The sequence below is a fragment of the Dreissena polymorpha genome, chromosome 4 (genome assembly GCF_020536995.1).
Source record: "Dreissena polymorpha isolate Duluth1 chromosome 4, UMN_Dpol_1.0, whole genome shotgun sequence".
In the NCBI taxonomy this organism is placed as follows: Eukaryota; Metazoa; Mollusca; class Bivalvia; order Myida; family Dreissenidae; genus Dreissena; species Dreissena polymorpha.
The window spans coordinates 82,154,572-82,169,075 of record NC_068358.1 but is presented as its reverse complement, the minus strand read 5'-3'; the positions used below and the strand labels follow the sequence as shown (position 1 = coordinate 82,169,075).

Below are 14,504 nucleotides of genomic sequence, written 5' to 3'. Positions count from 1 at the left end.
TGACGCCAAAACCGCCGTGAGAGCGCCGCGTGGTGAGGACGCTGTATGATCGCCATAGAATACAATTCACAACATATGTTTACATGTTTTGCGGCAAAGATACAGAGCTTTGGAAGATTTTTAGAACGCCGCAAAGCCAAGCAAGCCTGCTTCAACACCATCCGGGCCACCTTTCTTTACCCAGCATCAACGTAATAACAGGAGAATAGTGTGATACACGGTATTTCATCTGGATCTGGGTCTTGATCTGGATAGATACGCTTCAGGACCTTTCAGCGTCGGCACACCGGTAGCGAGGGTGGTTAGTGCCAGTGTAGGACAGTTGACCTGAAACTGTAAACTGAAAAAGAGCTCTTATATATTTGTAAACAATGTTATCTGCTATATAGACTGAAAGGTCTATAAGGGGTAACTCTACGTTTAGATAGCCGGACTGGGGGTGAGGAAGTCTTGGCTTGGCATGGCTGGTACCAGCACCTCCACCACCTTATAGAAGAAGATCAGTCTATTGGCGTTTCTTCTTTCCTGGAGAGGTGGGATCTTCAAACGTGTCAGCATATTTGACACGCAGCCTGGTGTTTTCGTGGTATGGTATCCGGTAATGAATCTCGACGATAGTTTTTTGGATCCTTTCAACTGTGTCTACGTTTTTTAAAGGTGTGGATCCCAGACAATAGAGCTATATTCTAAAGTAGACCTTAGGAAAAGTAGGCTGTTTTGCGGCATGATTCATGACAGTGTTTCAGATTACGTCTAGGGAAGCCAAGTGTAAAATTTGCTGTTTGGTGATCTTATTTATATGTGAGCTCCGAGTTAGGTCTTTGGATAATATCACTCCAAGGTATGGGTTTTCTGGGACTTGTTGAAGGATGTGGTTTTCGAGCTGGTAAAATGTTGAGGTTTTCTGGTTTATGGTAAGGATATAGTATTTTTTGACGTTGAATCGCATGCCGCGTGTGTTGGCCCAGGTTTCTAGTTCATTCAGATCTTGCTGTAGGATTCCATGTTCCTGTACTCTTCTGATGGTGCGGTATAGTACACAATAATCTGCAAGTAGGCGGACCGAGGACTTTATTGGGTAGGTCGTTGATGTAGCAGAGGAATAGCAGGGGGCCAAAGACTGTGACCTGTGGTACACCGGAGTCGACTGTAACCGGATTTGATTGCTCTTGTCTTTCATAACATTATATGGTTCAATTTCGTGACAGTACTGATCTCCTATGAAAAGCTACTGAACTTATATATAAAAAATACGCAGCAATCAATCGCCCTGGCTTATGCAATCATCAAAACGAATGTTCGGGTAGTTTGTATCCCCGTCTTAAGATAGTTACAATACATTTGTTATTTCCGGTAAATGCATAAGTAAAGGTAATCCGAGTATCTTAAACGCAGTAAGATAAACATTAATCCATGGGTCCAATGTTCAAACCCCTGTGGTAGCGTCTTTAGTTGTTTTTTATGTGTTGTCACATATAATTCTTTGATTAAAAAACGCAGACGTTTGAACACTAATTCTAAAAAAACGGTTTAAATATTGAAAGCAGGCGTACGCGTTTTATTTTTACTTATTCAACTTACTACGGATGTTTGAAAAAAAGTTATGTGGACTAAAAGCGTCATAAGTTGTTCAGTCAATCGTGACCATGTATCCCACACTTTTCTCTCCTTGTTAGAACACACGATTCCACGTTTCAATTAATATAAATTAATCCTTTAACTATAGCTGAGATAGAGTTTACATGTGTTCGTGTTCAAAACCTTGGTCCGTCTTCAACACATAACGACTATAATTGATGTTAGCCATTTCTGAAAGAAAAAATATTGGCGGATCTGGGTTTTGCCACGATAGTACGATGGCGACAATGCGGTAGTACGATGGCGAAACTGCGATAGTACGGTGGCTACAGTGCGACAATACGATGGCGCCAGTGCGATAGTACGATGGCGACACTGCGATAGTGCGATAATTTGATGACGACAGTGCGACAATACGATGGCGACAGTGCGATAGTACGATGGCGACAGTGCGATAGTGCGATTATACGATGACGACAGTGCAGCAATACGATGGCGACAGTACGATGGCGACAATGCGAAAATACGATGACGACAGAACGACAAAGCGATAGTACGATGGCGACAATGCGATAGTACAATGGCGACAATGCGATGATACGATGGCGACATTACGATATTGACTATCGCATTGTCGCCATCGTACTATCGCGTTTCGCATTGTCGCCATCGTAATATCGCATTATCGACAACGTACTTTCGCGTTGTCGCATTGTCGCCATCGTACTAATGCATTGTCGCCGTCGTACTATCAGCATTGTCGCCATCGGACTATCGCATTGTCGCCCTCTAGATGTTGATGTGTAACCACAATGGCCCTATTGGTATTCCGTAAAAGTAGCATCATTGTTATGAAGATTTGTAAAATTTAAGCCTCATATGTCTAGTTACATAAGGATGCAAACGGATATAGTGATGAACTCCACAAATAAATTAGTCCCCTTAAATTGGTTTGTATGCTCACCGTGTATAGCACATATGCAGAAAATCGTGTGTGTGCGTGTGCCATTAATAGAAACGTGTTGCAAAAGTCAACATATGCATATGCGCACAGCATCGTCCCACTTTAGCTTGAGCTGCCTGCACCATATTAGTATGCATATGCAATCAACCATTGTCTTAGCTGTAGCGAGTGTAAGGTAAGCGGGCTCGACAGTAACTGAAGGAACATCATGTTCACGGCATGGTTTGTTTCAGACGTGGGTACCACCGGGGAACTACTTCGCATTCATAACATCTCACGCTACTGCGGGGGCGTGTACGAGTGCGAGGCGAGCAACAACATAGCCCCGCCCTCCCGCAAGGTCATGCATATTCAGGTCGAATGTAGGTACCCAATAAAAGGCGGATACGTTTAACCATGATACTTAATAAATTTTATATAAATGAAACATTAAATGAAGCTTGTATTTTTCAATAAAAAACACTACGTAAAATGTATGTATTCGTGGTGTACACATATATGCGCAATGTTCGTCTGGATGTGGGGTTTGAGTGCCTGTAATAATGTGCGCGAACGCCCCATTGTACATAAAAGTTCTCGTACGGCTATTGGTGTATTGGTAATGCATCTTTGAAAATAATAAACGCAAAGGTCTCATAAGTAAACAATAAATACACAATGAAAAACAGCAGAGACTATTATAGAGGCATTATTCTTTCTGAATGTCCCGAGAGCGTTCTTACTGGTAAGAACTCTGATGTATACATATTTTATAAATATTCATTAAACTTATCTGAATTTAGCAAATGCCAGCGGTCATACTGATAAGAGGCTTTACCGTTTTTCTTATATTAAAACATATATTCGTGTACAATAACATGGTATTTTAAATACCCTCCCCAAAGTTGCACCAGAAGTACGGTTCAAGACTCCGCGGCGCATCAGCCAGGAAGTAGGCAAGGAGGCGCTGCTCGAGTGTTTTGTGGCGGCATTCCCACACGGCGTCAGCACCTGGACCAAGAACGGCGACGAGGTGAGCAAAATGCAGAGGTCATAAGAATTTTGTTTAAGTATATCTGGAACAAGAAAGGTAGTTGAAAATGCTTTCGTTGTTCTCGCACACCGTTTCCGGCTTTTCTCACCACATGCAGCTGCACGTGGAGACAGTGAAGCTCGTCGTCAAGGCCTGCATAATGATGCAAAATCTCATGCAGAGACTATTTCAAGCTGATCTCGATTGGTCATTGTCGACTCATTGTCTACTACCTAAAAATACCCCGTGTACTCGTAAATATACTACAAAGTACCCTGGGTACGGCAAATACATGTATGCTTAAAAGTACCACAGATTATTGCCGTAAGCCTTAAAGTGTATCTGCTGTCCCGGGGAAGATTGCATTATACTAAAGAGTACCCGGGGCACTTTAAAGTTGCCGACAACGACCAATTAAGCCACACCTAATTAACAGTGATGACTTCAATTGCAACATTATGCCTGGTGCCAGGAGGCAGAACCAGAACTTTGATCATACCGTGGTGGTGCAGGCAATCATATACACATCTAGCGTTTTGTCGTCGATAATGAAACTCGAATTTGTCTCGAGTATTGTGCTTGAACATTCGTGATTTGTTATGTTATTTCACACGTTTAATGGTAAACCACATATTAACAAGGCAAAGAAGTTCGTGTATCATTTAAACTTATATTCGTTAACACAAAACCATGCATTCATATGTTCCGTTTATACAGTTTTCTTAATAAGTATATATTTATCGATAATTAAAAAAAACAAAACAAATATTTAGAAGTTTCATTAAAATATTTATAACATAACGAGTTTTTTCTTCTTCCTTACAAAATCGTATGTAGTACAATTTCATGCCCAAACATCTTCAATGAGACATTTTGCCCCGTTTCACTGCATTCACCAGTTGATTGGCGCGGACGAGTCGCGCTGGAAGTACCGGACCGAGGTCTACCAAGAGGACACGTTCACCATCGCACTTTACCTGAGGATCCTTAACCTGGAGCCGGAAGATTTCGGAACGTACTCCTGTGAGGCATCCAATTCTCTCGGAAGCGACAAGGACACTATACTATTATATGGTAGGTATAGATCGGTAGTGCTAGAGAGTTAGAAAATATGTAGGCGTTATACCTCTGTGTGATATAAAGCCGACAATTAAAAAGAATCATGCCATATAACGGCAACAGTACATATGTATTGTGTGCCTAGAAGCACCACGGTCATAGTTTTTAAAGTTTTTTTTCACGTAAAAGGCATACGTGCACTCATGTTGCAATCTTATTGTGAAATAATTGCGTTTTGGAAAACGAACATTAATAATTAATATTTAAATATTGAAAACGGGAAATACAAAGGTGTGAATGTGTTTTATGATGGTGTAAACAAAACTATTTAGTTTGTCATTATCTGTCATTTTAATGACATATGAGCCATGTCATGCGAAAATGTGCGCGGATGTGCATGCTGGAATGAATCTAGGCTGGTCGAATATGGCATGATACCCATTTTCGGATGACGTGGCTCGTCACATGACATGCGGTAAAATAAATACAATGTGTTTTTTACGGTAACAGATACATGTCATTTATTTTGATAACAGCATTTGACTTGTATCAGTAAACTATTTTGTAGTTATCAATTTCCATTATTGTCAACTAAATTATCGTTTATTTATTGAATTTCATAGTTTCGTGTCTTCTAACGTTTCATAAATGCCGTGCAAAAAATCATGTATGACGATTAAATAATATTTATGAATTAAATATTCTACACTAAAAGGATATTCGCGCATTTTAACTTGATATTGCGACTTTCGTGAGAAATTATACCCAATGCATCGTTTTTGTTTAGATTTAAAAGCTTTACGGAACTGTTAATGTAATGTATACTCATATATTCCCATATGCAAACATGGCTTCATTAAATAACAATTTTATAGACAGCTCTACGTTCTGGGCGCTTGCTTTGCCGACAAGAGTTGTGAAAATTACCGCGTTATAGTTTGATAAAAATGTCTGAAGAGAGCCTGAAAAGTAGCGGTATTAATACTGGGACCAAATGCTTTCAAGAGTGCGTTTTAATTCGATGACTTTTTAAGACAAATTGTTCAGCAACAGTGAAGGGCTTCTGTAAACGAGTTTATCGCGCGTTTTCTGTCGTTTCGGTGTTTGTTTTTCCATCCCTGTTTTAATTTAGGATAGGCATTTCGAATTTATTTGACGTTATAGTTAGTCAATACATGGAACGCATAGTTGTCGTGTATATAACGAATGACTTAAAGAACTAAAAGAAGCAGTTATGCATGTCTAAAAAGCACTGATATCGACATTGGCTTATGGCACATACGTGGAAATAATGTTACGTCGTGTTTACGGAAATTCTATCAATTTGTTGTATCGGTGGACATTTAGTATAAAAACATGTGTCGAGTATTTTATAGAGGACTTTTTCGAATTGTTCAAAGTAAGAAAAATAAAAACTAACAAAATATACTGAAAAAAAAAATATTGGTGTATATGTATAATAACAGGATTTTTTCGGATAATTTTTGTAACATAATAAATCACAATTACACGAACATTTTTCGGTAAAAGCAAATGGTATTCAAATTATGTTATTCTATATACAAAAAAGACAGCACAAAGATATTCAAGTCCCGTACTTCGACACAGTTGACATATATGGTCATCTAAAGTGAGTATTCCGAAATCACATATTGACTTTCTGCCATGTCTCTCGCGATAAACGAAATTTGTCATACGCTCCGTACAATCGCATGTGGATTATTAGCATCGCACGTTTCCATAACTATTCATATCATGTCACATTCTATAGACCCACGGGAACAAACGGTGCATAAACAACAAGTCGAAGCCAGGGGTGAGTGTGCGTTATTGGACATTCGGCGGCCGTTTTGTGGCGACTTTTTACTCCTGATAAAATGCGTATGGTTTCTTATTAGCGTCCCTCGAATACGAAATTAGAGCCGAGGCGAATGTTTAGACTAAGTATTAGAGAGGCGTCTTTCATCTCCCATTCGTTACATGCCGGTGTTGTGTTTTCTAAACAGGAAAACAAACTGATATCTCTGTTTACATTGAAAAGTAAATTTAAAAAATATTAAAAATCGCAATAATCTAGTATTTTTGTAAGTAAGTGCTTGTGTAATTGAGTTATTTGTAAATCAATTACTTTACAATAATATGTGTTTGTTCAATTTGTAATGCAATGATTTATAATAATTTTATTTATTTCGCTTTATCTCATTTTTCGTTAAAACAAAGTATTTCATGTTAGTTCCTGATATCTGTGTTTACTTTCATTCAACCTAGAAATCTGGAACGGCCTGACATCGTCGCTGATGGAATGTGCAATAAAAATAGATATTTTACTTTCATAACAGCATTTTTTTCTAATGCTATTTTAGTCATTTTTCGCACCATGTATGTTTGTGTCGACAACATTTTTATATCAAAATAACCAAAATAAAAATAAAACTGTAAATTTAAGTAAAAGAAGCATCTCGTTCGTGTAATATTCATCCTGCCTAAATCTTATCCCCAGAATACGTGAAGCCGACGCCGCAGCCGTCGACGACACGGATGACTCCCCGGTCACCGGATCTCGCGGTTCCTCGCTACGAGCAAAACTGGCACGTCGGTCGGACGGAAATCAATACGGGTGAGCGACCACACGCCGTGAGTGGAACCTCGCACATATCCGGTGGGTAGAGTAGTCGAAATCTTCATTGATATAATTTTAAGTGGACCTCTGGAATTTTCTTTTACATTGCTTAATCATAAGACTCAATAAATGAACATGGCCATATTTTAGATACTGAAAATAACAATGAAACATTAAAAATCAGGAAACAAACGAAAATCGGAGTTGTATTTCTTATAAATATTTATGGAAGAGTGATATGGCAACATATTTAAACCGAATTTTTGCAGTTGTAGTTCTTGCAAAACAATCAATAGTTTCTATGTAATTTCATCTGGTTTATTGGATGTCTCTTTTCAGGTTTCGTAGGGGCCAGTGATAGTATCCGTCCATCAAATGGCGCCAAATATCTGCACCATACGACATTTTCCGGACACATGCAGACGACAATTGCGTTAGCGATCATAAAGTACGCTTTATATTTATGCAGCGTCATGTCATGAGGATGTATATGCTTTTGAAGCGCTCTCTTGTATCGAGACCGTATGAAGATTTGCAGATTTTCCAACGGATGCTTGTGGTTAGTTGAATGTTTTATGATACATCAAATGAACAATTTTTTAATTCCCCGTGCATTAACAAAAGAGTAAAATCTGAGAACAGATCCGAAATCGATTCGTACTATTGTACGTTGTGAGCGTGTGAGATATAGTTTGTTAAAACTTGATTGCGTCACGTGAACTATAAATTAATAAATTAATTAAATCACTTGAACTGTATATTGCAGAATGTGTTGCGATGATACACGATTGCTTTGATACAAATTAATATTGCCAAAGAATGTTTTCTGTCAAAAAGTGTAATTCACGTACTTTTTAATTATTGAATTGTTGTTTCACATTAAAAACAATTGTGTGCACTCTTTAAAAGTTACAACTATAGTATCTATTAGGATACAATGTGTAAATATCCTGAATGCATGCACTATTAAAATGCGAGTGTCGTAAATTTCCATATTTTTGATGAAATACGAAAGAAATAAGTTGATGTCTGTGTGGGTATTACATTTTTAGTATGATCACTGTATATAAGACTTTATATATGACATTAACAAGTTTAAAGGTTGTAAAAACAGTATCAACGTCGTGTATTCCAAGTGTTTATTCAAAATTGGTTAGAATGTAAGGCGTGGTTTTAGTTTGCATGCCGAAGATTGATGCATGTTTCATTTTGAATTATCGGAGCATGCTGTCAACAGAACGTCTTGCAAATATTACTATAATTTGTTCTAAGTATTTGTTCTAAAAATGATGGTATCGGTATAGTTATTCTTGAAATGAAGGCTGAATTTATAGTCAAATTATTTGAGTCGCGTTCTGAGAAAACTGGGCTTCATGCTTGTGCGTAAAGTGTCGTCCAAGATTAGCCTGTGCAGTACGCACAGGCTGATCAGGGACGACACTTTTCGCAAATATTGGATTTTTGCTAAGAAGAGAATCCATTTAAACGAAAAATGTCATAAAAGCGGAAAGTGTCGTCCCTGATTAGCCTGTGCGGACTGCACAGGCTAATCTGGGACGACACTTTACGCACATGCATTTTACCCAATTTTCTCAGAACGAGGCTCATTTGTTCTCTTTCGATCGTAAGATGAGACTAAGTTTTAGGTAATGTTGTTTTGTCATTATGTTTTAGTGTTGTTTATAAAAATGTTCAACTTTTTTTCTCTACAAATAAAACTGTTGTTTAAATTTTAGATGTACATGAAATGGCACGGGATAATGATGCGCATATATTGTTTAAACCTTTCATTGGGTTAATTATTTAAATAATCATACATATGAAATGATTTTAGAACTGAATAGATTTGAAGACAAGTGCCCAGAACAAATTTAGCAAACAACTGGTGTTAAGTAACCATATGTCCGTAGCGATAAATATAACTATCGGATATTATGCAGATTTATCCATTTTTTAACTGTTTGTATAAAGTTGCACACATAGTTCAGCATTATTTATTTACAAGTATTGTGTGTATGTTCATTTATGTCTTGGCGTAACATGCTATTGTATATGATTGTTTATGCATTATTTTGCACATGTAATAATAATTAATGAAAATAAATTTTAAATACCATTCCTTATTGTTTATATATGGATCTATATTGTAGATACAAATATGCATATTTGCACACAATCACTGAACATGAAAAAACTATATCTGCTTATATGATTATAGGTGCTACTTAATTTACGGGCAAAAGCTTTTTAAGTTTTTTTTGATAACCATGTATTTTTAATAAATATATGGACACGATTGTGTTCAAAATATTATAATTGTTGCAATAATTAGGTAATGCATCTTAAAAAATCAATCTTAAAACGAGTAACATGTTCCTAGCTTAAAGATCTAGCATCTTATTTTTTTGTTTTCTAGCCAAAGGAATTTAAAGCTGGTTCGGTGGCTGTGGTATAATGGATGGGGTGTCTGCTAACTGACTTAGTCACTGGGAGGTTTCTGTATTGATCCCTTAAGTGGGAGCATTCTTTAGATAACCCTAAAGACATACGATGGCGTACCATTAGGATTGAAAGTCAAGAAGACCTACTAGGTAAAAAGAGAAATGTACGTCGAAGTACAACAATTGTACGTCGACATACAAATATTAAATACACTTCAAAGTATATGTTTGTACGTCAAAGTACAATTTGTACTTCAACATACATTTATTTATTCATTATAAATGTTTAAAATCTCTTTTTAATTAAGGACAAAAAGAATAAAAATATCAGAATGGCAAAAACACACACAGAAGTTTCAAGTATTTAATGCATTGAAATAGATTGTATACACATTTGAAGAAGATTCAATTGTTACCTTTTTAAAATTAAAATTATTCGGCATATTGTGAGTATTTATTCATGCGGAGCGGAGTATCACGACCGTCCAGCGCATGACTGTGTAGGAAATTCCCAACGGTAACCAAACAGTTACCAAACATTAACGGGATAAATAATGTATAATAACCTCCTCGTTGGTCGTATTTTGTAATAACCATAACTTGCACAAGTCAGAGGTTACTTTCGCGACGCCAGGTCAATAAATACGCACAATATCTATGAGTAAGCGGTCGATAGTCGCATAATTTGGTATAAATAATAATAATAATAACAATGTTCAATGTCAAATATCTCTAAAAGCAACAGATGTAAGGTGTCTTCTGATTGGCTAACACTCAAGGGTCGGTGAAAATTGTACGTTGAAGTACATTTCTCGTTCTATCTAGTAGGTCTTGTAGACTTTCGACGTCATGATACGTCATACATGTATAGACACTAAGTACTGGTCCTACCCCGGAAACAATTTGTTTCATCAAATGTCTCAATCAACTTGACAGCTTGCTAAAGCCGTTGCGTTTAGCATACAGTACACTGATTTAACATAATCAAAATCATGTGATGTGTCAAATCAATTTTGATTGACAAATTTGACAGGATTTTTTTTTAATCCAATAAGTTTTAGACTGTCAAATAACACACACTACGTATTGAAAGCCATACCTGGAGCTTTCGTCTGTATACCACTGACTTCATCAGAAGAATGATTTCTACTGTTGGGAAACGTTAACACCGCTAATTGTCTTCTTATTTATTATCAATGTATAATTATGTGAAACAGCATAACAACATACTTGTTTCGCAATTAAAATATTCAATAAATACAGGTATCTGGCAGGTTTCTAATTTTCTTTCGCAACTATTGTTGAGTAGTTTAAATTTTGTCGCCACTAAAAAACTAGCCATTTTGTAGCAATTCTTAAATCACAGTCTAAACTGCATACACTTAGCTCTATAGTTACAATTTGAATGCACATATTAGAATGCATCATGTTATATCATCCATATTTTTTTAATTTAAACATTCAAATAACACATAACACAGTACATATATAAAAAGGTATGTGGTATTGTGTGGAGATACAAAACACTTCACATAATTTATTTGCACACAAAATAATAGTTACATAATAAGTAATACTAAAACACTGTCATCAACCTACAGTACACGAATATTTACGTATATGAAATTACAAAGTGGTGTTATTTTATTACCTTTTACAAAATTAACAATGCTGGTTTTGTACTAGCCATAAAACATTTATCATGGATTAACAAGTAACCACCAATTTATTAATTACACAATATAAAGGGAATCATATTAATTGCATTATGCATTTACTTAACAAGCTATTTGCTACTGTTTAGAATTACACTATCTTACTAAAAATGATCACAACAGGTACTCAGTGCTTTTACATACTTGTGGTAAGTTTTGTATTACTAGTTTGACATTTATTGGCAGACACTTGTCGATATACAGACTAAATTTGCATGGGAACTTTCATATTTTTTCAGCATAATTGCCTTCAAATTGTTAATCTAACAACCCTTTGACATTGTTTGCACATCTGATCTTATTATACCATAGCTGATTTTTGTTTATAGATAGACATATATAGACTTTCCAAAATTCTATAAAAGTTCACATAAGTTCCATCCAAGTAAACCAACAGAACCAATAAAAATCACCACAGATAATAACTGTGTGTATAGCTTGGAAACTTTGATAGTTCAGGAATTCCTCCTTTGTTGATTTCTGTAAACCCAAACTGTCAGTTTTGCTGGATAGAATGGTTTGTGTGATGCCCAGCTTTTGCCTTGTCAGAACGGCTTCTAAAGACGGAAAACCAACAAATATCTTTAAAAAATCTGATCAATAATGCAGACAATTTATAAATGTCTTGTTTTTTGTTGACTTCGAATCTGGAAGATTTTTTACGTAAAATTGTGGTACGAAAATCCAAAGGTATCAGATTTTGTGGTTTTAGGCCTAAACTAATTATAGTGATATGTAACCTTTCGGGATATCGGTAAAGTGCGAGCAGACGAGGTGTAAACACGTTAAAAATTAAAGCTAAAAGACTAAAAAGTTAGATCGGAATATCTTTAAATTTTGTGAATAAATGTGTTTCTAATGGATAACAAGGACAACTTACCAGAATATTGCTCATGATCACACGTACAACTTCTTTCTGAGAGCGAATGAAAAATGCGTCACGAATTCTGACAAATAAACAGTAGGGTGTCGTCATTGAAATACCGCGACAATACTGGAAGAATAGAGATGCCAACTATAATGTTTAAAACAAATAATTTTTTAACAAGCGTTTTTGATTTGTCAGGATAATAATAACAATAAGATATCGAAAAGATCAAAGCAAATAAATTCGACAGAAATCTGAGATTCGGCAATATATTTAAGACGGGTTATGTTCACGTAAATTGTGTTTGGTAAAGACTGTCCCTATATGTAGTGAACCAGTATTCGGCTTATTCCCACTGAAGATTAGTATTCAGGGGAGATAATTGAGTAATGATTTAATTCTGGAACGGTTGCGAAGAAAAACAAATAATGCGAGAATATTTAGTGCGATTCGCTACACAATTATGATGTCATTGAGATAATTTTTCCTGAGGTATGTATTTACATGTGATTTAGCATATGTCAAAGTGTTTTTTATTTGTTCAAGGTCATAAATAGCATCGCGAAAATATATGTCGCGTGGCAAATTTTTTGAGACGCATTCATACGTGGTATTCTTATGTAATTTTATGTGTAAATTTACATATGTATGAACGGTCAACGCCCGCTTCGCGGGCTTTTGCCCGTATAAAAATATGTATACAAAACCAAAAAATTGTCAAAGACCATGAAAAAAATGTTCAATCACCTTAGACTTACTTGGGGGCTTAGAAAGTATATCAATCGTCAATTTGTATTTAACAATAATTTATTTTCTCTTGCTCCAGTTGAATGGCACAATGTGTTATTGTGATAGTCATTCAGATATGTTCCAACTTTCTAGACTAAGTGCCTTCAACCTTATTGAAGAAAAACAAGTGGTAAATAACAGACAAAAGGTAAATTAGAGTCATACTTACGTAGCTGGAACCTGCAGCTAATTGGTCTGAGTAAAGTCTCTAACACTTTTGAAGAATAGTTAGTCATATAATTAAATGTTTCCAACACGAGCACTGGAGTCTCGAAATACATTAAAGTGTCAAAACTTCAGACGAATAAACATAAAACGTGTCTTACGGTGTGTCGTCTGCAACAAATCCATCAATGCAATCAGACGCTTTGTCTTAAACAGCGTCCCGATGAACGACAGAGGTCGGCTGAAGACTTCAAATAATGGTCTTTTTATTGAAAGTGTAAGACATCCTCAGACTATTTCGTGAAGAAATGAATTGCAAATGGCTCTCTACTTCCGTCCGAACATGTTAAATGCAATTTTGCGCTCTCACTAGCCAGTAAATGTGAAACATATGTAAATAACATGTTCATTAATATGTCAGAGAAAAGACTACAACAAACAGAAATTACTAACACTTTTCTTTTAAAATATCATTGTCTTACTTATTGAAGATTTACTTAATTGTCGTCTTGTTTTATTAACACCTTAAACGAGAACCAAACATGAAAACATGCGGAACTCGAATATTCTGCCCTATTCGTTGAAACCAACATGATTTTATACTTTAAAATCGGCTTGACCATAAACCCATGTACAGTTATAGATTAAGCATGATAAATGCTGCCGTTGTGTCCGCTTGTCTTTTTGTAACAGGGTGCAGGATCACGTGACTTTGTGGGGTTTGCAAATGGATGTTAATACTTGTAAACACACCGGTTGGTGGTGCTTTTTTCAAATAACTTTTATTTTAACAATTTTACTTAAGAATTTCAACTACAGCATACAAGACAGTTGCTATGCGGCTTATGGTCATGTGAAATACGTCATTATAACTTTATTTAATAAGCCTGTGGTCTTGGACAAAAATTCGATGTTGACAGCCATTCATATACACGGTCATTTTGGCACCGATTTCAAACGTGTTTAATAATAAATTCTTAAATCTAAAGATATCGACACAAACTGCAAGAACAACTGTCTTTTATGCACTAAAGAATTTGGAAAAATAGTTTAATTACTCCAAATATTTGCAAAAATAAAGTTTTTAACGGTGTGTTTTCATTCTGTCCAGCCTGTGTGTAAACCCGTTAGTCCTGCACCCTGGTAAGAAACATGATGAAAGAAAACTTTTCTTAAGTAAAGGCTCTATATATCAAGTTTCAAAAATGTTATTGTCTCTCACACAGTGTCCTTTACCTTTAAGCTTTTTAGTTAGCGGTAATACCACCATTCATCATGTGTATGTTTAATGTC

The 14,504-nt window shown here is 36.0% G+C and overlaps 1 protein-coding gene across 1 annotated transcript in view; it reads left to right on the top strand.

Moving 5' to 3' along the window:
- The window catches only part of LOC127877974 (limbic system-associated membrane protein-like), a 50,527-nt gene extending 41,203 nt beyond the window's left edge, over positions 1–9,324 (top strand). The window contains exons 5-9 of the mRNA XM_052424306.1: positions 2,776–2,904; positions 3,427–3,554; positions 4,454–4,628; positions 7,114–7,272; positions 7,573–9,324. Coding sequence (XP_052280266.1) covers positions 2,776–2,904; positions 3,427–3,554; positions 4,454–4,628; positions 7,114–7,272; positions 7,573–7,715 — 734 coding nt within the window. The 3' untranslated portion in view covers positions 7,716–9,324. The remainder of the gene's footprint in view (positions 1–2,775; positions 2,905–3,426; positions 3,555–4,453; positions 4,629–7,113; positions 7,273–7,572) is intronic.
- Positions 9,325–14,504: the final 5,180 nt, after the last annotated feature.